The following is a 21,550-nucleotide window of genomic DNA, read 5'->3' as shown; positions in this document are numbered from 1 at the left end:
TCTGGACATATCATGAACACTCATGAATCTGGTTTCAGATTGAGACTATTATTATTTAGAGAGTTGTGTTTGCAGCATTACATCATTGTTGTATATCCATTAATTTTTTTGATTATTGTGCATCATCTATGCCCACTTATTCAGGATGCGATGGGCGAGAGGCAGAAATGCACCCTGGAGAGGTCACCAATCCATCGCAGGGCACAGACACCATTCACTTACACACTAATACCTACAGGCAATTTCTGACTCTCCAATTAGCCTAACCTGCATGTATTTGGACTGTGGAAAGGAACCATAATATCCAGAGGAACACAGATGTGGAAACAGGCAAATGGCCAAATCAAAAAATATCTAAATTTAGGGACCATTGCAGAAAAAAACATCCCAAGTGCTCCCCACTCCTCCCCTCCCAATGCAGTGCTTCCTTATAATATGTATTCGATAATTATCTTTAGTTCTGAGCAATTTGCTCTTCACTGGATAAAGTGGATCTGTGACCATGTGAAAGCTGGTGACTGAGGGAGGTGGCATACAACTAAAGGATGGGATAAGAAACTACAGCCTCTTAGTTTGGAAATATTATTATACACACAGACAACCCATGACAATTGGAAAGAGACAAGCTTATTCTGCACAAAAAAGCTCACATACAAAACATGTTAATGTTCAGAAACATTTATTTTACAACAGCAAATCAGATAAGTTACCCACGTTCATTTTCCTTCGGACATACAGTCAACATGCTAAAACATAAAACTAGTTTTTATTTTTTATTTTACTGTGTCATAATTAAGTATATGTACAGTACAAGAGACCTCAACCATTAAATTCAGTTTTGTACATTGTTTAATGGCCACATCTAAATTACATACATTTAAAACTATAGTCCTTCATTAAAAACAAAAAATAAATAAAATTATATGCATCATATTAATGCAGCACTGTTATGATACTGTATATCTGTCATATGTTTTTAAGTTTCTAAAAGACAACTTCTTGACCTCAGTAATCCTGTACAATTCCAAACAAACAATGCATTCACTCAAAACAATTAGCATTTTCCAACATCTCAAAGAAGCCATAGTGAGAATATTTTGGGACAGGATTTTCCAATAAAAGACCGAACTAGCAACAGTTTGACTGGGGGTTTGGGGGAGGAGAGGGGCTGCAGGTGTGGAGCACTTGGACATCAGAATAAACGGTTAAAACTGGCACATCACTGGCATCAACGTCCACTGGAGCACAATGCGGGAGGGCGCTGTGAAATACGGCCATGTTCATGTCTACTGTACTTGCTTTTTCATTTCATTGCATATTATTTAGGAGATATTTCATTCAAAATCTGCACAAAAATGGTTGGGAAGAAAAGATTTTTAAAAGGTAGGCAGCAGATGGTTTGCTAAAAACAGCTCACGGTACTCGCTTAGGACTGTAGTGGGTGAACAGTTTTTTTCCTCATGTACTACCTGTTGTTATGCATCAAAAATAAAGTGGCACTGCCTGGCTGATCCCAGATCAGCTCTGTGAGAGTCAGAGAAGGGACATAGGAGGAGGAGACCCTATATTGACTCCTGCTGGAAGAGGCCTTTGAACTGATTTCAGTTTGAACAAGACTGTCTTCTCTCCTAGCACAGTGCTGGCAAGGGGGATAAATCTCAAAATATAGTACTTGGTACTATAGAGTACCAAGTACTATATAGTAGATCCATATTGTATTTACATAGAAACACAAATCTCTGAAATGAAATACAGCTATCTCAGAGAGAGGGTATGGATAGGCTCTCAAGTCCTCTTACTGGAATATGTAACAGTGCACACGCTAACAGATAAAATGCTTTGTCACTGGCTGCCCTGCACTCAGCTAAAAAGCAGAGTTACGACAGGCTGCAATGAACCCCTCAAAGAAGGAGCTGCAGAGGTTCTCTTTACCAGTAAGAAGTGGAAATGGAATTTGTGTTTTGGTAAAATAAAAACCCAGTCAATGCTGATGTTAAACTTGGACTGCAAAAGACGTATTTCACGCTGCAGAAAGGTACTAGACAGCCAAAGCCATGGGGACCAAAAGGCTTCCGCCCCCGTGTCCTACAGTCACACACACACACACAAACACACGCATGCACATACAAACACACACACACACACACACAAATGCATACATGCACATACAAACACATGCACGCGCACACACGCACACACACATTAAAAAAGATAAAAAATGTTCACCAGCCATGGTATTCCAGCAGGACAGAACCAAAGCTGTCGTGTGGCATGCATTTAAATGGACTCCCAGAACCTGCCACCTGGTACCGTGATGAAACAGCACCGCAACACCAAACACAATCAGAACACTCCAATTCGCAAAAACCATCACACAAGACGCAATGCAAAACCACAATACTAAAATCACCCTGATTTTTATGATTTTCACAAAAACTGGCCTATTTCGGGGTATATTCAGGGCTGTGAATATACCTGGAAACATTTCAAAATAATACTTAATAAAGGAAGATTGGGCAGCAGAGTGGCATAGCAAATTAAGATCTGGAACCTTGAGGCTATAGGTTTCAATCCCGTGTGTGACAGTGGTTACAGTTGATTTCATTTCACATCATACATCCGCTAATTTCCTGTATAAAATATGGCCCCAGGGACATTGACAAAGCTGTAGTTAATTGGCAAACCCGAGACAAAATTGGCCTGTCCAAATGGGACATTTTTCAGGGTGCACAGATCTCTCTCAGCCACTAGGGGACAGTGACAGGACAGTGCCACACAAGTAGGCTCTACAACAGCACACAGCAATTAATCCCATCATTGAACACAATAATTGCAACATTTACATATAGGTTTCTGCACTGAATTTAACTGCGAGTGCTTCAAATGAGAGGAAGAGTGTGGCATGCTTGGAGTTCTAGTGTTATTGAGAAGACCAGAAGAGAGGGGAAGTGTGATGCCAAGCCATAGATCTAGATCAAAACTTGAGATCTAAACACAATAGTCAAATAAGTAAATAAATACATTTTTAATAAAATCACTACTAGCAATGAATGCTTTAAAAAAACAACATTTATTTACTTGTGAAGCATTTAAAGTTCTGCTCTTCTGGTTGTTACTCACAGTTATGGGAGATTCTATGCCAGAAAACACATATATAATATCCACACAAGGCTATTGCACTGTAATGAGAATGTGTGGTAGCAGGTGGATGACACCTGTCCTTAATGTTGAGTCTGTCTACTAAAAAGCCACACAAACACGCATGTAAACATCAAGCCAGCTCACATTTCCTCTCGCTGTTTTTACTTCCTATGCCTGCTTCACTTGATCTTTCCCAGGTAAATGTCAGCCTGCAGTGAGATTACTTTGCAGCAGCCTCCGAAGGGTCTGCTAAAACATGAGACTCAGGATGAGTGACAGCCCTCCAAACCGTTAAACAACAGCACTCCCTACTGGCCGTACTGTGGTAGTGCATGTTTAGCACTCGCTAAAGAACTCAGTGTGGACACTGCTTGATGGCGTGACAAGGCAGTTTGTCCTCACTGCTGCTGTCCTGTCACACACAAAAAAAACCCATCAGAAAAAAATTCACGTAATGCACAAACCGGAGAGACCCACGTGACCCGGATCTGGCTCAAACCGACCATGCAGCACACACCGTCAGCCTCATTTGAAGTTGGGAGGTGCAGAGCACCAGCACAAACGGCTAAGAGCAACGTGGGATTGGCAGCCCATCCCAGAAGACAAAGTGGTGAACACGTGAACACCAAGTCTGAGAAGACCATGCGAAACGGCACAGGGCACAAGGACAGGAAAGGACCGGTTGGCACAGTGATATTTTATGAGGGGCAGTAGTCGAGGCACACATGCACAAACACGCACAGGCATGTACACAAAAACACACGTGCACCCTTCAGTGTCCCCGAGGGGCAGGGTTCTGGGGGAGGGACACACAAGCAAAAGAAAAGGCTAATAAAGTGGCGGGGGCAGGGAATGGCAGGATTTTGGGGGAGGAGCATACAGGTAAAATAAAAGGCTAACCATGGTGGGCAGGAGTGCCAGAGAACGATGCCAGCACAAAGTCCTCTTACTGAACACGATTAAAAGCAGAAGTCTACCGAGACCCAAAGAAAGCACACTCACATGGGATACTCATATGTACAGACATCTCAATACTACAACGGCACATTAAAGTGACATATAGAAACAAAATGAGCTACCCAAGATGTGTTTGAATCGCACATTCTGCAGGACGATATGCGGTGTGGTTGGGGTGTGTGAGTGGGGGAAGGAGGGGGGAGGGCTCTGGTAGGTCACGTTTTACAGATTCTCTCTTTCTCTTTTCCTGAACAAACGCTCACATCAGCTGCATTAATTGCAGAAGGGTGCTTTTCGAAAATTGGGATTGGTTTCTTTGTTGTCACATGGCATTCTACTCCTCCAATCGCTGGCCCCGGGGTTTCCCTCCTCGTACAGGAGGGGCCTAGTTGAAGCTTGGGTCAGTCCAGTAGCTGGCGTGGTGGCCGTCCTTCAGCTGGGTCGTCTCTGTGGCCGAGGAAGGCTGCACAAGGACGGGTTCTCCACTTTCTGTAACACACGCGCACACACACACACACACACACACACAGGTGTCAGAGCTCAATCCCCTAATTAAGCTCATGCGCACAATAGTACGTACTTGCTGACAGCCCTAATTTTACAAATCAATTTTCCTCAAACATATTTTACAAATCGGGGGTTTCAGGGGTCAAACAGGCGCAACGGAGCGGGTGGAGCTTTGGGAGGGAGGGAGGCGGGGCCGGAGCGGCGCGGGCGGGGCCTGACCTCTCTCGTCAGACTGAAGCTGTGCCTCCAGGTCCTCGGGGGACACGTAGAACTGCGGCTCCTCGCTCTCCGGCGGCCGCGGCTTGCACTTCCCACAGCAGCAGTTACAGCAGCAGCACAGGCAGCAGCAGAAATAACAGCCTGTGGCCAGGCCACAGAACACAAACAGGGCCTGAGGAGAAGGAGGAGGGAGGAGAGGGAGAGAGAGGAGAGGGAGAGGGGGAGAGAGAGAGAGAGCTTAAACACTGTACCAGTACACAGATCACTTCATATTTCCTTCCATGAGCTTGGCTCACCTTGGCCCACCAGCTGGACAGGACGAAGTAGGTGTTGACGTTCTCCTCTCCGAACTGCTCGGCCACATACAGGCCCAGAGAGCCGTACTTGTCATAGATGTTGCGCTTGGTGGGGTCGTTGAGGATAGCGTGGGCGTTGTTGATCTCCTTGAACTTCTCCACTGCGTCGGGGTTATTCGGGTTCTTGTCCGGGTGAAACTTCAGTGCAAGCTTCCTGTTGGGGGGGGGGGGGGTGGTAAGGGGGGGTCCACAGGCATTACACCAGTTTATCCATCGCTGATGGCCCATGCCTTAATCACTGGTATTTATTATATTTTAATGGCTTTTTATGCATCAGGGGTGAGCCAATGGAATATCTCCACTGGCTTATGAGTTTTGTTCTCATAAAGGAACTTCCGCCCACTGCCAACAAGAGGGTCACAACCTTGCTTCATCATGAGCCAGGAAACACCCTAGAGCAGCAGTACGGAATAGGGAGGCGGGGTGCTGCAGTGTGGGATGTGAGGGTTAGAAATTGGCGCTAGGGGGCAGTAGAGAGGCATACAACAAAAGTAGAAAGCAGTGAAGAATTTGAGTGGTAATAACATCTAGGGGGAGCATTAGGGGTTGATGCAGTTACAGGTGGGGCTGATCTTACGGACCTGTAGGATCTCTTGATGTCCTCAGGCGTGGCCACCTTCTCAACGCCAAGCACATGGTAGAGCGTCTCTCCCGACGTGGACAGGGAGCGCTGTCTCTGCTGTTCAGCCATGACGACTTACGTCCTCAATGATCTGAAAACACCAGCACACAATAATGATGTCACAAACAGCACGTCCAACCAGGTGAGAGGTGCAGAGAGAGAGAGAGAGAGAGAGGAAAGCAATAAAGGACTACAGCATAAACAAGTCTGCTTTCCCATGGTATATTCACTTGAAAAAACAATATAAAAAATAATAATTAAACTAAAATATAAATTGAAGCCACCGCCACCCTCAGAGGAGGGGGGGGGAGTGTAGTGTAATCTGAGAGCAGGTGTTGCGGTTCATTAGCAAGTTAGCGCCATGTTCCACACTGTGGAGTAAGTGATGACCGAGCTGGCTATTTCTGTGCCAAAGCCGTGTGCCGCCCCTGCCAGACAAACCCAGGAGCATAAAATCTGTGGCAGGCAGGCTAAGGAGATCGGTCCCTGCTGCCTGTCGGCATGCACCTACCCCACAGAACACCCGCAAACACAAGCACGTCACAGAAGACGGAGCTCATCCGTAATCTGCTCAATTCTGAGCATTTTGTTGTGCAGTGAAAAATAGGAGCAGAGGGTCAAAACACGCCGAAGATGACCCTTTACTAACCAATCAAATCTATCTCCACCTGTACCCTTTACAAAGCAATCACACCCAGCTCCACCTGCACCCTCTTCTAAGCAATCAAATCTAACTCCACCTACTAACCAATCAAATCCAACTCCTCCTGCACCTCTTGACTGGCTAGAAAACTCTTGCACTCTTTCTAGCTAATCAAATAAAAAATCAAAAAATCTGATCAACTTCTTCAGCCTTTGGAAAGGCTCTGGCTCTAGGCCGCAGCACAGGGTAAAACAGTGTTAATCTGACACAGCGCATACACATGCTTAGAATATTCACTCTTCAGCCCCCTCCTGGGGCACAGACGCAGCTCTGATGCGATGCTGGCCTTGGAGGAGTGGAAACTGTAAATGGGAAATTAAATTAGCAGGTTGTCTCGCTGAGGAGGTGTGAAGCCAGCTGGAGCTGCTCGGCTGTGGTCACACGGTCACAGCCTGCAGAATGACACCAACACCAACACTGATACTCTACAGCACACCTCTCACAGTCTTCACCCAGACAGCTCTCACAGCCTCCATCCAGACACCACTCTCAGTCTCCACACTCTGCATCTCTAATGCAGCTGGAAAGGAGAAGCGAGCAGTAGACAGCGTTACGTTACAGGCTAATGGATGAGCCGGACCGAACCGCCATCTCTAATCGGAACCCCACCGAAACAAGATCATGAGCTGCCTGAAGAAGTAACTAACCACTGTTGAAATTAGCAAAGCATGTCCCCAGAGATCCCACAGTACTGAAAGGTTATAAGCACAGTAAGATTATGAGCTTCTCCATCAGGCTCATAAGGTCTTAAGCAGCCTGGTCCAGCCTGTAGTACCACAAGTACTATCATGAGCCTGACACCGCGCTTCTGACCGACAGTAACAAACTGTTAAAGCTCATTTAACGGGAGAAAGAAGGCTCTGGAATCACTCGGTTTGACCGTACCGCAGGGAGAATAACCTTTACAGGACCATGTGGGGTAACCCCCCCCTCCTCGAAGTGTAACATACAAACACAACAGCACGACTCCAGAGCAGACTGGCCTGCCTATATTCAGCTCATCTAAAGCGAGGTATTGGCATGACATACAGGCTATGGGCTTCGCCCGTTTGGAACAGCTGTGCCAGGCTCAAGCTCTGCCCTGCTGCAGTGAGTGATGCTGTTCTGCAGGTTATGGGCGGTGAAAGCTTGAGGCTCAGTGGAAGACCCCAGTTCCCTTGGTGGGAAACTGAGAAGTAGGCTAAATGCAGTAAAACTAGTGTTAAGGCCAGTACATGGGTTTGGGTCCAGGACTGTTATTATACCGATTCGTGAACGTCTGGGTTTCCCTGCTAATGGCTGGCCCAAGGCTGGCCTTACACTCCACCCCTCAACATCCTGCCAACCAATTCAGTGCAATCAACTCAAGTAAATTCAATTCAGTTCGCTTCCTGTCTCTCTGTTTCTCCCAACTCTAAGTCTCTCACGCTCTTTTCTTATCATGAAAGGGACAGATGGCGAAAATGTCTCTAGTAATCCTCAGATGGAGAAGAGTGAGGCTGTTGTGCTGGCGGATGGAGAGAATAATACCCCTGGAAAGCAGGCCGATTCCTGGAGAGAGGAGGAGAGGGTTCAGTATTCAGCCACTGCGATGCAGTGTGTGTGTGTGTGTGTGTGTGTGCCTGTGTCAGTCTGGACCAGGACATCTGAATCCTGCGCAGATGGTCAGTAAGGGCGGAGCGGGTTGAGATCCAAGGCACGTGTCTGACCACACCAGCGTTTCCATGGTCACACCCAACCCTGCGGCCTCCTTTACCCAGCCTGCCTCACTCACTCCACCACTTAAAATACCCACAAGCAACACAGGAAGGTCTGCACACATACACAGCAAACACAGGCACCTCCAACACTGACACTGAGATAGATATAATAAGCCAGCCTGGTTCCAGCTATACAGAGGGAAAGAAGTATAATAAGCCAGCCTGGTTCCAGCTATACAGAGGGAAAAAAGTATAATAAGCCAGCCTGGTTCCAGCTATATAGAGGGAAAGAGGTATAATAAACCAGCCTGGTTCCAGCTATACAGAGGGAAAGAGGTATAATGAGCCAGCCTGGTTCCAGCTCTACAGGAAATTGCATACAACAGTGTCCTCCAGTAGCCTAAACATTATGAAACGTTGCAATGCAACACTGTGCACAGCACAACAGCACTCAATCTCACAGCTTTACGCGTATTTTACTCAGGCAAGACACTGGCAGCACACAGATATGATCAAAGGCAGGCAGCAACATACACTAGAGCACACCAACCACCTAATTAATACAACTAAACAGCCAAACTAAGGAGAGGGGCAGAGCAAGCAGGAAAGCCTGGATGGCCCTCATCTGGCCTCCACAGCAATGGCACATTTGCACTCATAACACTTCTTAGGGAAGCACCGCTGATGCAGGAGCAGCTTTGACTTTGAAGGTTAGGATAAGGAGGGCGGGGGGACCTGATCCTAGATCAGCACTCCTACCGTGAGACCTGGTCCCAGATTTTCAGCGGGCTTAATGAAATTCACTGGTGCCTTCTAGTCTTCATCTTTTACACACCACCCCTCCTGTCACGCTTGCTAGTATTGATCCTGTTAAGCCTGCACTTTCCAAACTGGGTTAGGTGAGAGGGGCAGAGGTGGAATGTGAAATGTTCACCAACAAAATCGCACGCCAAATCTTTTACACGCCCTGCACTTGGCACTTTTCGCGTACGTAAACAACATGCAATTGTTTCCACAGAACGTACGGAAAGACCGTGTTCATTCTGTCTTGAGCTGGTAGTGGTGAAAGACCTTTCCTGGCTGTGTCTTTTTTTTTAACCCTTCAAAAGGTGTGTATTTCAGCTTGACCAAATGAAGGGTGAGGCTAACTCTGCAGCTAGCTAGGCTAGACTAGCACACTGCCATCCTGGGTCAGTACGCTGGCTGGGGAAACTAGCCTCAGGTGTGCTGTAGCCGAATACCAGCTGGAGTGCGTGGGCGGACACGCCGCTCATGTGAGCACCGTTACCCAAACCTCACGCCCCGCAAACGGAAGCAGATGTCCCGGGACAAGCCGAACAGACCTAACCCCCTGCAACAGACCAGACCCCCCTGCACTACCTAAAACAAAAGGCCATGGGGGCTCCCCTCCCTAGTCCATATGCTCCACTGAGAACAAAAACTCCCCCAGGGCTACAGGCGGGCCCACACTGCAGTGCAATCGCCACTGGCCAGTGGTCACTTATGCCCTGCCCCCATTCTGCTCAAGGATCTATTCCCCTCTGTCCATCAACATCACAATGGAGACACCACAGCCAATCAGAGGCCATGAATGACAATCAGGGGAAGCAGGGTGTGAGGGGGAGAGCCAACAGCTGCACTGTCTCCTTTGGACCGATTTTACCTCTTTTACTACAAATCCGTGGAGCTGAGGTGTGGGTTTGGGAGGAAGGGCGACAAGCTGTTCCCTGGTGGGGGGCAGAAGGCTGACCCAGCCTTAAATATTTTTTTTAAAAGCCTTAAATCACTCTTCAATACACCAGCAATCCTGCTTAGTGGTGACTGTGAAAGTGCTTTAGCTATACTCAGGGGTCTACAGTGCTCCCATTTTAGGACCATTTGCTCCTGAAAATTGATGTGTGATGGAAATATAATTTAGGAGCACATCTACTAACTGGGATGCATTAGTGTGCTCCTAAAATTATCAAATTAGCAGTTCATGTGCTCCTCATGCAAACAGTGAAAACCAACAGCAGCAGGTTGCACTTGGAGGTTATGTGACAAAAAAAATAACACTGCACAGAGGAAGGTGACATCAGAACGGACTCATTCTCTATTGGCTGTTCCATTCCCATCACGATAAGTGACAAAGGCCGTGAAAAACTCCACTGCGACCCAAGCCACAGACACTCATTAAGTTAAGATCATGTGAGAGAACGTTTCTTTTGAAACAAAACTCCATTTACAGTAATGAAACTATTTCAATTCAAAAAGCCTTCAACCAAACTAAACCACTTCGTTTTCCAGTTTCCAAGAGTAATGAAATCTTGTTTTAAGATTATTATAATTAGGCTATGAGAATAAAGTACGCTCACAGTTGTTAAGGTCCGCAGGCATTCTTACCTACAGTAGTTTATGTAGCTCACACTTTGAGCGTTTCCCTTCCACCTGAATTAGTCCAGGTACAGCACATCACTTAAGAGCAGAAGTGCCTTTTAAATGATCCGCTAACATGAATATTGGTTACCCAATACCGCTATCTCCTCTCCATCCAGTGTCAGCCACGCCATATAAGGCTCTGGCTGATACCAGACTGCTGTGAAGCGCGAGAGAAGCTCTGATGGCCAGCAGTGGAACAGTTACCCAATGAGCCCGCCTCGATACAGTCAGCACATCCCCACAATGGTGTCATTAAACCCACCCGGGAAAATTCAATCCGTCTCAGGGATCCCCCGAGAGCGGCGAGCGTACGCACGCATGCTGCATTCACCGGCAACCTCCGTGCGCAAACCTTTCTGCGGTGCGCGGAACCTCAGCATGAAACCATGGGGAAAAAGTGCTACAGTGACAAGAGGCTCAGCGAGAACTTGGACAGCTGGACAGATACGCCTGGGCCTTCTGATACACCGGAGTTTCCCAAATATGGGGACTGAAGAAGCACATTAAAAAAGGAAAAGCTCTCTGTGACATCACAGAATGAGGAACTCGCCCATCGCTACACTCAGACTTCACACATTCACGCTGCAAGAAGCTGTTCTCGCACGTAGCTGCTGGTGTCATCCCACTTCCTGTGCAACCTTCTGACCAGTGTACGACCTAAGAACAGGCGGACAGCCAGCCAGGCAGCCAGCCAGACAGACAGATACAGACAAGCACACAGACCCAGAGGCACAGACACAGACCAGACAGGCAGACGCAGGGAAGTCGCTGAAGACGGGTACTCCGAATCCAGTGAGACTGATCCCGGATCAGTGGCTGATCTCTAGGAAAGCACTGCCCTTGAATGAAGGTGGCCTATTACCATAGTGACACTGTTCGATCATGGCTGCACTGCACTTAATTTTTTTTTTTTTATTCCTAATTGTGCACCATAACGGAGTGTATGAAGGATGAGGCAGGTAGGTACAGAGTGGGAGAAGGGAGAGGCAGGTAGGTACAGAGTGGATGAAGGATGAGGCAGGTAGGTACAGAGTGGGAGAAGGGAGAGGCAGGTAGGTACGGAGTGGATGAAGGATGAGGCAGGTAGGTACGGAGTGGATGAAGGGAGAGGCAGGTAGGTACAGAGTGGGAGAAGGGAGAGGCAGGTAGGTAAGGAGTGGATGAAGGATGAGGCAGGGAGGTACAGAGTGGGAGAAGGGAGAGGCAGGTAGGTACAGAGTGGGTGAAGGGAGAGGCAGGTAGGTACAGAATGGATGAAGGGAGAGGCAGGTAGGTACGGAGTGGGAGAAGGGAGAGGCAGGTAGGTATGGAGTGGATGAAGGGAGAGGCAGGTAGGTACAGAATGGATGAAGGGAAAGGCAGGTAGGTATGGAGTGGATGAAGGGAGAGGCAGGTAGGTACGGAGGGGGAGAAGGGAGAGGCAGGTAGGTAAGGAGTGGGAGAAGGGAGAGGCAGGTAGGTACAGAGTGGGAGAAGGGAGAGGCAGGTAGGTATGGAGTGGATGAAGGGAGAGGCAGGTAGGTACAGAGTGGATGAAGGGAGAGGCAGGTAGGTCGAGGGAGAAGGAGAGGCAGGTAGGATGGATGAAGGGAGAGGCAGTAGGTACGGAGTGGATGAAGGGAGAGGCAGGTAGGTACGAAGTGGATGAAGGGAGAGGCAGGTAGGTACGGAGTGGGAGAAGAGAGAGGCAGGTAGGTACGGAGTGGATGAAGGGAGAGGCAGGTAGGTACGGAGTGGATGAAGGGAAGGAAAAAGGAATGTCAGGACTTGCCCTCTGAGCTTAGGATTCAGTCCTCCCAAATTCCACATCCAGATACCCTCCCTTTCACAGGCCAAAACTTAAATGACCTCAGAGGGACATTGTCAATGTGAGGAGCAAACGAGGAGCAAAATTTCAGAGGAGGGCTTTAAACAAGGCACTGGATAGCCATACTTCAGCGCTTGTTATACACCTGGCATGGCAGCAGCAGGCCACAAATACAAACAGTGATGTTAGCGATCAGGCCAGGGCTTTAGGCTAAATGCTACCATGGAACTCAAATTAATTAGCTAATGGAGGCACCAATCAATTCTGCCTTTCAATGAAAATACAGCATCTGCCAGAATTTGAGAGGAAGCCATCACAATGTCTCTGCAAACTGAGATTCCACCAGAAAAAAAGGAATATGAGGGCCAGTAATCTCTTACAGCAAAATCCAAACAGCTTCTCAGACACACGCACGCAGGCAGGCACGCACGCTCACACACTTTCAGTTTCCAAAAGTGTTTAATAGCTCTGGCAGAGAAGCCTGAAACATGAAGGTCAATCTACTCCAATCTATAACCACAAGCAGCCTTCTGCACCACAGGAAAATGAGAGAACTGCTGGTGATATTACCACAAAAAAAAGAGCAGCTCCATCACACAAGGGCCGTCTAAACAGAGCCGAGCAGCTGGCAGCAGAACCGATATAGAAACAAGCAGAGGCAACAGACCCAAAGCTCCACCTCTCACATTCATTTCTGCCCAATAGCAGGCCGGGAATTGATATGCATATTAAAGGAATACTATGCAGGATTTAGAAAATATTTTTGCCAAGGTATATCTATGATGCACTGGTATTCTCAGCCTTTACACACTATAGCCGAATTTGTGCATCCTTTATCTGTATTTGTTATTCTAAAATGTGTCAGGACGTTTTGGGGCATTGTGCCCTTTTCTGTGTAGGGAGGAGTGGGTGTGGCCACAGAGCCTGGGGTTTTGGATAATAATATATAATAATATAAGTTCTGAACATTTCAGAGTTGTTCCCTACAGAAGGAGTCTCCAAGGGGTGGGCCTTCTGCCAGCTCAGCCACACACAACCAGAGGGAGAGAGATAATGTACAAATCTGCCCGCATGGCTGCACTGATTAAGCCAGAGTTATAGCTTAGACCATTTGATTGCTGACAAGAATAAAACTGGCATGGGTTAGTAGTGTTTTCTTGTCCACTTGAGTTATCTATATGCTTGTCTTGAACCATCCAGATCCAGCACAAACAATCTGTGAAAGTGAACACGTGAAGAAGACAAACTTGGTAGCAGTGGCAATTTTGCTTGCTCACTTGCCTAGCTAGTCAAGAGCCACCTGTAGATAACTGGTAACAGCACACAATACCGTTTTTTCTGATAGCAATGGGCTCTCTTACAAGACGTAATCCAGCAATCCAATTATTTGGGAACAAATGAAGGCACATTTTTTAATTGGGGTGCTTGCTACTTAGAAAGACTTCAGGGTAGCTGTCAACGGTAACAAGGACACAACAGATTATCTGTTGCTGTGATTTCTGTAAAGTGTTTTTAAAAATCATCACAGGGCATACACTTATATAACCCAGGGATGGGAATTACGATCGTAGAATTTCATTGTACTGGTTTTAGTTTCCACCAATTACCCTGGCTAAATTAACTGATTGGCTATATACAACAATACTGGTTCACTCGTTGATTAGACAATAGTAAAACGTTTCAGAGGGACACATGAATAGACTTTGGCTATCATTCATGCGCTTATCAAGAAATGTGGCTAAAATGTAGGCCGCGTAAATGTTAGGGCTAATTAGACTAATTAATGAAATCCAGAAAAATATACTGACCTCCTTGTCAATTACAGAATGATCTTGTCTATTACAGACACGATAATTGTCTATTACAGATAACAATTTTGTGTATTTATTTATCTTGGTAATAATTATTATGATTTATTTATTATAAATGATGAAAGTTGCACGTGACTGGAGGATCAAGTCCAGTGCTTCAAATGTTTTAATTGTATATATCTACCAGTACGATCACTTTCGCCATAGTCATCTATGCGGGTATTCCCAATGAAGAAATGCATCATGTCGAAATCACCTTTGACACCGATATGCGACATAAACTTTTCATTGTGAACTTCCGTGTCTTGATTTTCGGTTTTTGGAAGCTGTGACTGTAGTCTAAATTAAACCTAATGTATGGTTCGGAAGCCCGATCCCCTTTCTGTCGCGGTAGATGCCTGTGACGTGTTCTCAGCTAGCTAGGAAACAAATGTCTACGTATTTAACAGCTACATGCAGAGCAAAGTCAGAGGAAATATCATAGATATAGCTATCTTCGAGTATTGTCTAAAATGAATGGCCTTGTCGCCCCCAAAGGAAGATCCAATACGTGGCTACTACTTATCTAAACTAACCTGTCAACCTTTCATTTTGTTATTGATAGCTATCGACAACATAAGGCAAGCGCAGAAGACTGACAGCAAACCAGACGGCTAGACTAGCTAGATAGCCAAAAGCCCCCCATAATACAACGCCTTGAAGACAAGTTTCATTGAAAATCATGGGGGACATATCAAAGCGGAATTGTAATCCCACCCAAAACCCAAGATATGCAGTTTTACCTCAGATTATAGTGCACTGTTTTACAGTCTAGATTTATACCGGGTAGCTAGCTAATCTCTGTAACCAGCTATTGCATGAAGCAAGACACAGTAGACTACATTAACAGCATCCATATTGGTAAAGTCGCTTTAGCTAGCTACTACTAGGCACGGCTAGCTCAGCTAGCTAGCTGAACGCAACGAAGAGCATTTAGGGGGTTTCTGTGTTGTAGCACGCATACATTAGTCCATCTTACCGTTTTGTCGGGCTTGGTGGACGAGGTCTCGGTAGGTTTACAATTCTGGTTTGTCAACGGCATCAAATTATGATCGCATCCCAATAACTGACGTACAAACGTTTCCAAACGGGATTACACAGAAATCTGCAGCAGGTTTTTTCTCCGCTCCCGGTCACTGACTCGCGCATTAACATGCGCGCACACAGAGGTGGGAAAGTGGGAGGGCCGAGGAACCTAACAGCGACGAGAACACGCACCAGATCTGGTCATGAACTGTTCGTTTAATAGTTATACTGTAATCTCAATTCGTTACGCTTTTATTATTTAGAAGGGCTATTGAGTGCATGCTCCCATTTGAGCAGGGCATCTTATTGAGTGGATTTCCCCCTATGGAAATGTACAGAATACTGATCGATACCTAGTTTTAGTCATGGTTTACATACCAGTTGCAATACTGCACAAACAGAGGCATTTAAACTATGTCTTTACATATGAATACCTCTCTGACTTTAAATAGATTTCTTGTTTTAGCAAAAAGTATTTATATTTGTATTAATAGTAATATTCAATATTAAATGACTAGTAGCCATATAGGTTATTGCTACTTTTAGAATAACTCCTGTACGAGTATAATTCAGATGTGTTTTGGCCAAATAAAATAAGGTGTCTAACAAATAAGACTGCGTAAACTGGCGGAGAGTGAAGTGTGTGCTAACTGTAACCAGTTACCAATGTTAGAGAACCAACGATAAATAACCGTGACCTCATAGCTCGAGACCATCTTCTGACCAATTGCGGTTAAGTTCTACTGAAATCTCGTTCAGCTCAGGAAGATGCTCTCTTATCGCGTGTTTCTCGTCGTGGCCCTGCACTATCAGCAGCTGCCGAGAGAAAGCAGCAATATTTCAGGTATATTTATAAATTACTCTATGATTACAGACTACCTCTTGTGCTGACATACAAGTAAAATTACGGATCCACAATATAGAGCGGCTTAAGCGCATTCTTTGTGCAAGATCGAGGATACAAATATATTAAATACCGGTGTCGTTTGCGGTGTGCGCTGAGGCTCCAATGTTTTGCTTGCCGTTCGAGGCCTCTATGAATTGAGTAAACGGTTCGAGGTTGATGCGTTTTAACTGGCTAGCATGCTAATAATAAACAGCGAATTTTACCAAGAGACACATACTTCCGCTTTCTGTTGCTGCTTTTAATAACGACTAACTGGTGTTATCTTTTTTTCTTGAGATTTGTTAACCTTGTTTGGTAGCCAGGTAGCTACCTAAATTTGTTGTTGCTGCTGTTAAAACCAGTGCTACGTTAGTGGGCGTAACGACGTAGTCCAACAACGTCGCCATCACAATGTCGTCGAATGCGTCGAACAACACTATTTGGGTAGCCAATTTTGGTTGACAATGCGTATCATGAGTTATAGTTAAATTATAATGGGCTATCATAAGGGAGTTGTTATACCCTATAAATGCATAGCTTATATGAATTTAGATTGTAGAATTATTTGTTCCTGACAAATTTCAACATTTCAGCGTAAACTAACAAGTGAACTGCATCAGTATCACTATGTGGCTATAAACTATTTTATTAAAAATACGATGTACACATACATTACATAAAAAATATACAGGTAAAATTAACGGGTATTAAAAATGAGGACGCTGAGGACAAGCAATTCATCGTGTGCATTCTCAATAAAAACGCGTTTAACAGTGGGTTGGTTTCCTCGCTTCATTTTAGCAGACCGTTCATGATGAGTTATGCAGAAAAGCCCGAAGATATTACCAAAGACGAGTGGATGGACAAGCTGAACAACGTACACATACAGAGAGCGGACATGAACCGACTCATCATGAATTACCTTGTCACAGGTAACTGAAACGTGCCATGTTTTTCGTTCGCAGTGAACTTTCATATGCTTTGGTTGCTTGAATGAGTGTTTATTTTAGCTTAAGTTAATTTATAATGTTTTTTTTCAGTCGAAGATGCTTGATTTCAGGGTTTTCATATTTTCTAGCCATACAGCAGAAGATGTTGAAAAGCAATTCAGTGTTAAGTACCAAAGCCATGGGAAAAATAGCAGTGCAACACTTTTGGGAAATTAACCAGAAATCTTGTGATTGCTATCTAGTTTTTACGCCACAATGGTACACCATCACCCTACACCAGGAGTTCATGAGGGCTGTTGAGGTGGGTTCTGAGATAACACATTGGGAAAGGGGGAAAAAGTTTAGGTTTATACTGCTGGAGTTTAGTACTAAATGGTTACAGTGCAAAGGACCATTGAAGTAAATTGCACATTTGAATATTTGTTAGGCTACGCTTTAATATGGGGTGCATCGCAGAAAATATTTAATGATTCATGGAAGGGGTCATGAGCCCAGAATGCTTTGGAACCCCCACTACAATGCTAGTGCAGTACTGTCCTAAGGCTTGTTCTTGTGTCATTGGGTCTGTTTCTACAGAGGGATTTAAGGAAGCAGCGGAGAAGTTCCGCATGGAGTCCGGCATTGAGCCCAGCGTGGACCTGGACTCGCTGGATGAGCGGATAAAGATTCGGGAGATGATCCTGAAAGGCCAGATCCAGGAGGCCATTGCCCTCATAAACAGCCTCCACCCAGAGCTGCTGGACACCAATCGCTACCTGTACTTTCACCTGCAGGTATGAGGGCCTCACCTGGGCAGCAGCCAGCAACAGTAAACCCATATCACTGCAGAGCAATACTGATATCGGCATCGTGCAGCACCTATGTGTAAGCTATGAAATGGTGGTGTGTTGGTAATATATCATCCATTAGCATTAGAAAGCCAGTTGAAAAAAGCTTTACATTATTGGTTGTGTTACTGTTGTGTGAATAAGCACATGCAGCGTATAGTTACACATCTTATCTTCCCCCTTTGTCTCTTGTTATCTTCCTGCTCTTTCTGCTCTGCTCTCTGTCCTCAATCCACACTCTCCCTCTCCTTGCCATCCTCACCGTCTCTCCCCGCACTTCCTCATCCTCTTTTCCTTCTCCTCATTCCCCCGTGCTCTCCCTAAACCTGCTCCTACGCAACGAGCAGCAGCAGCACCTGATTGAGCTGATCCGGCTGCGGGAGACAGAGGCTGCGCTGGAGTTTGCGCAGACGCAGCTGGCGGAGCAGGGGGAGGAGAGCCGCGAGTGCCTGACTGAGATGGAGCGCACGCTGGCTCTGCTGGCCTTCGACAACCCCGAGGACTCCCCCTTCGGAGACCTGCTCAACATGATGCAGAGGCAGAAGGTGGCTGCTTGTTTTATGGCATGAAAACCAACTGACACACACACACACACATACACTAACTACATGATCAAAAGTATGTGGACATCTGACATCCAACATCTCATCCAAAATTATGGGAATTAATATGGAGTTGGTCCACCCTTTGCTGCTGTGACACGCTTCACCCTTTTGGGAAGGCGTTGTACACTAGATGTTGGAGCATTTCTGCAGGTATTTGGTTCCATTCAGCTAGAAGAGCATTGGTGAAGTCGGGCTCTGATTGGGCGATCAGGCCTGGCTCGCATTTTGCTTTTCAGTTCATTTTAAAGGTGTTGGATAGGGTTGAGGTCAGGGCTCTGCCACACTGATCGACTAAACAATTTTTTTATGGACCTCACTGTGTGCCAGGGGCACTGTCGTGCCGAAGGAAAGAGCCTTCCCCAAACGGTTGCCACAAAGTTGGAAGCACAGAATGATCTGGAATGTCACTGGAACTAAGGGGCCTATCCCAAAACATGAAAAACAGCCCCAGACCAAGGGGTGTCCAGATACTTTTGGTCACATCGTGAACACACACACACACATATATATATATATATACATATACACACACATATATATATATATACATATATTTGCAGAGTAAATTTTATTTTTGGTGTTGATGTTTTAAAAACTTTTATTGGTTGCTGTGCTCCTCCCCTCTCCCCACAGGTGTGGAGCGAGGTGAACCAGGCTGTTCTGGACTATGAGAACAGAGAGTCCACCCCTAAACTGGCCAAGCTGCTGAAACTTTTACTCTGGGCACAGAATGAATTGGACCAGAAGAAAGTCAAATACCCAAAAATGACCGACCTCAGTAAGGGTACGATTGAGGACTCCAAGTAAACCCCTGGCTCTCTTGTGCACTGTGGAGACACCAAGGACATCTCAACGCTGACTTTCTATTTATAATCAGTCATTGACTGGACTATATATAAATATATAAATTCTTTTCTTTTTTGTCCTTTTTTCAGATGAGAGAACTTGCCTAATCTGTTGTGCAAAATTGTATACTGTATAATTTTAAAGTGATGACCTAGATGTAAAATGAAAAAATAACAAAAATAACTTATACTTTGAGAGGAGTGGTTCCAAAAAACATAATTTCTTTACCAGGTTGGTCAATAGTATTCATCTTTTTTCTCTCTTGGATGTAGTGTTGCCTTTTTAAAAACATAGTTACACTGGTTGATTTAAAAGCCACTACATTTTTACATGGAGTGTACGGGTAGGTGAGTCTGCATGTACATATAATATGGTATGTTTGAAGCCTAAATTAGGCTCTTTGGTAAGGGATATCGGGGTAGATTCATGTAACCAATTTAAGGCTGGCTGGCTTTTTGAACCCTTTTTTTGGGGGGGTGGGGGCGGACGGAATGTTCAAAATTGCAGGTCTGACTTCTCATTTGAATTCAGTGACTTGTACTCTCACCACCTAAAAATGTTCATTATCATATTGCAGTTCTTGAGAGGGCTGTGAATAATTCAGAAGAAAAAAAAATGTTTTGAAACGAAAACTGGGCCATTCTGACATAGCTTCAGGAATCTACCTCGTTATGTCTTTTATGGTTCTAATATTCAGCCTTGTGTAGCTGGTCAGGTTGCCATTTTGTGATTGGCTGTTGGCTTTTGACCTGGCTGCTAGGTTAAGACAGGCAAAGGGACATGAGTGCTTTAAAGGTTGGGACAGAGGAGAGATAACATGATCCGTTTGTTCAAACTGGAATGCTTTCCATTACTAATTTTGGACTCTTGTATTTTTTGTTACAAAGTTAGGTGACTGTTTATACTGTGTACATGTGCAAAAATCGTTGATGCATCACAATATTATTAGGATTTATTTTATATTTTTTTAATCTAGTCCAAGTTTTTCATTTCATGCTAGAATTTGTTTATCAGACAATAATGTGATCAGAGAGCCTATAATCTGCATCCCTGTTCGTAATAAACATTTTTTTTCCAGTCAGATTTACAGATATGAAATAAATGATTCTTTTGAAAAAATAAATGTTCCATGTGTGAATGTTGGTTTAATTTAAACCCTGGTTCACCAAAAAAACAACAATCAAATTCATTTTGTTTTCTTTTTTTCAAATAGAAACCTATGTTGGAGTAATCCAGCTGACTGGACAGAACGGAACAAAAAGAGATGTGATAGCTAATGAGCGCTTCCTGCTCAGTATCACAGATTTCACAGCCAAACACAATAGTCCATCACAGTTCATTCTGGTTTAAATTCCAGGGCCTAAGGTCATCCAGATTTTGTAATCCCTTATTTGCAATCCGGGAGCAGACTGATCTTGCTGATTGTGAGTCAGTTTTTGAGGAATGTATCTGATATGACCATTTTGATCCAGATATCACAAGATCAGGATTACAGAATCCAGATAGGCCTCTCTCTTTAAATATACTGACAAATATTGTTATATTTTGTTAAGCCAAAAAGACATGAGTCACTGATGCAATTATCATGGGCACAATATGTAGACTGACTTATTTTGGCACCCATACAGACTGATCCCACCCTAGGCAAAAGCCCTTGTCACCTATGACAAGAACCGGCTCTGAGCTGGTTCCCTGTCACAGTGTTTTTCAACTCACAGTGGTCTTTGGTGGTCATCTGCTTTAAATTCTTCCACTGTAGTTTTTTGACTTGCTACATCCTACTCAGCTAACCAGTTTCTGTGGCATTAGCATTGTTGGCAATGGGATTCAAACCAAGGACCTTCTTGCTGTGCAGCGACAGTGCTATCCACTGCCCCACTGTGCTGCACAAACCTGAGAAAAATGTGGAAGAGGGGAATCAGAATCAGTGGAGGTGAGGTGAAGAGGTATTTCCAGAGTAGAAGGGTCGTCAGGTTATGCCAGACGGTAGGGAGGGACTCTGCTATCCTTGCTGAGGTGGGTAGGTAGTTCCACCATTAGGGGGCCATTAGGGAGAGGAGTCGAGGCCAGGAGGAGCCATAACCAGGTTGCTGCAGGGAGGGGGTGCAGCTCCTTTCGTAGCCTTCTACGCAACACCAGAATTTGATGTGA

The 21,550-nt window shown here is 45.2% G+C and overlaps 2 protein-coding genes across 3 annotated transcripts; one reads left to right on the top strand and one right to left on the bottom strand.

The window, feature by feature from the left end:
• Positions 1 to 662: 662 nt before the first annotated feature.
• On the bottom strand, positions 663 to 15,521 carry LOC135237161 (dnaJ homolog subfamily C member 5-like). Its single transcript, XM_064303974.1, has 5 exons — positions 15,239 to 15,521; positions 5,762 to 5,893; positions 5,121 to 5,334; positions 4,825 to 4,996; positions 663 to 4,587 (listed from the first exon to the last, which is right to left on the bottom strand). Exons 2-5 carry the CDS (start codon positions 5,869 to 5,871, stop codon positions 4,484 to 4,486), a joined length of 600 nt encoding a protein of 199 aa, XP_064160044.1. The 5' UTR covers positions 5,872 to 5,893; positions 15,239 to 15,521; the 3' UTR covers positions 663 to 4,483.
• Positions 15,522 to 15,987: 466 nt separating this feature from the next.
• Positions 15,988 to 20,522, top strand: LOC135237160 (glucose-induced degradation protein 8-B homolog). 2 transcript variants are annotated; one of them, XM_064303972.1, is made up of 5 exons: positions 15,988 to 16,129; positions 16,973 to 17,103; positions 17,698 to 17,894; positions 18,296 to 18,493; positions 19,187 to 20,522. In XM_064303972.1, exons 2-5 carry the CDS (start codon positions 16,983 to 16,985, stop codon positions 19,358 to 19,360), a joined length of 690 nt encoding a protein of 229 aa, XP_064160042.1. In that variant the 5' UTR covers positions 15,988 to 16,129; positions 16,973 to 16,982; the 3' UTR covers positions 19,361 to 20,522. The 2 variants fall into 2 exon arrangements, with proteins under 2 accessions (XP_064160042.1, XP_064160043.1); XM_064303973.1 differs by having other exon boundaries at positions 15,997 to 16,129; positions 16,976 to 17,103.
• The last annotated feature ends 1,028 nt before the right edge of the window (positions 20,523 to 21,550 follow it).

The sequence above is a fragment of the Anguilla rostrata genome, chromosome 13, assembly GCF_018555375.3.
Source record: "Anguilla rostrata isolate EN2019 chromosome 13, ASM1855537v3, whole genome shotgun sequence".
NCBI classification, from domain to species: domain Eukaryota; kingdom Metazoa; phylum Chordata; class Actinopteri; order Anguilliformes; family Anguillidae; genus Anguilla; species Anguilla rostrata.
The sequence above is the reverse complement of the archived record's forward strand: the minus strand, read 5'-3'. Positions and strand labels throughout refer to the sequence as shown.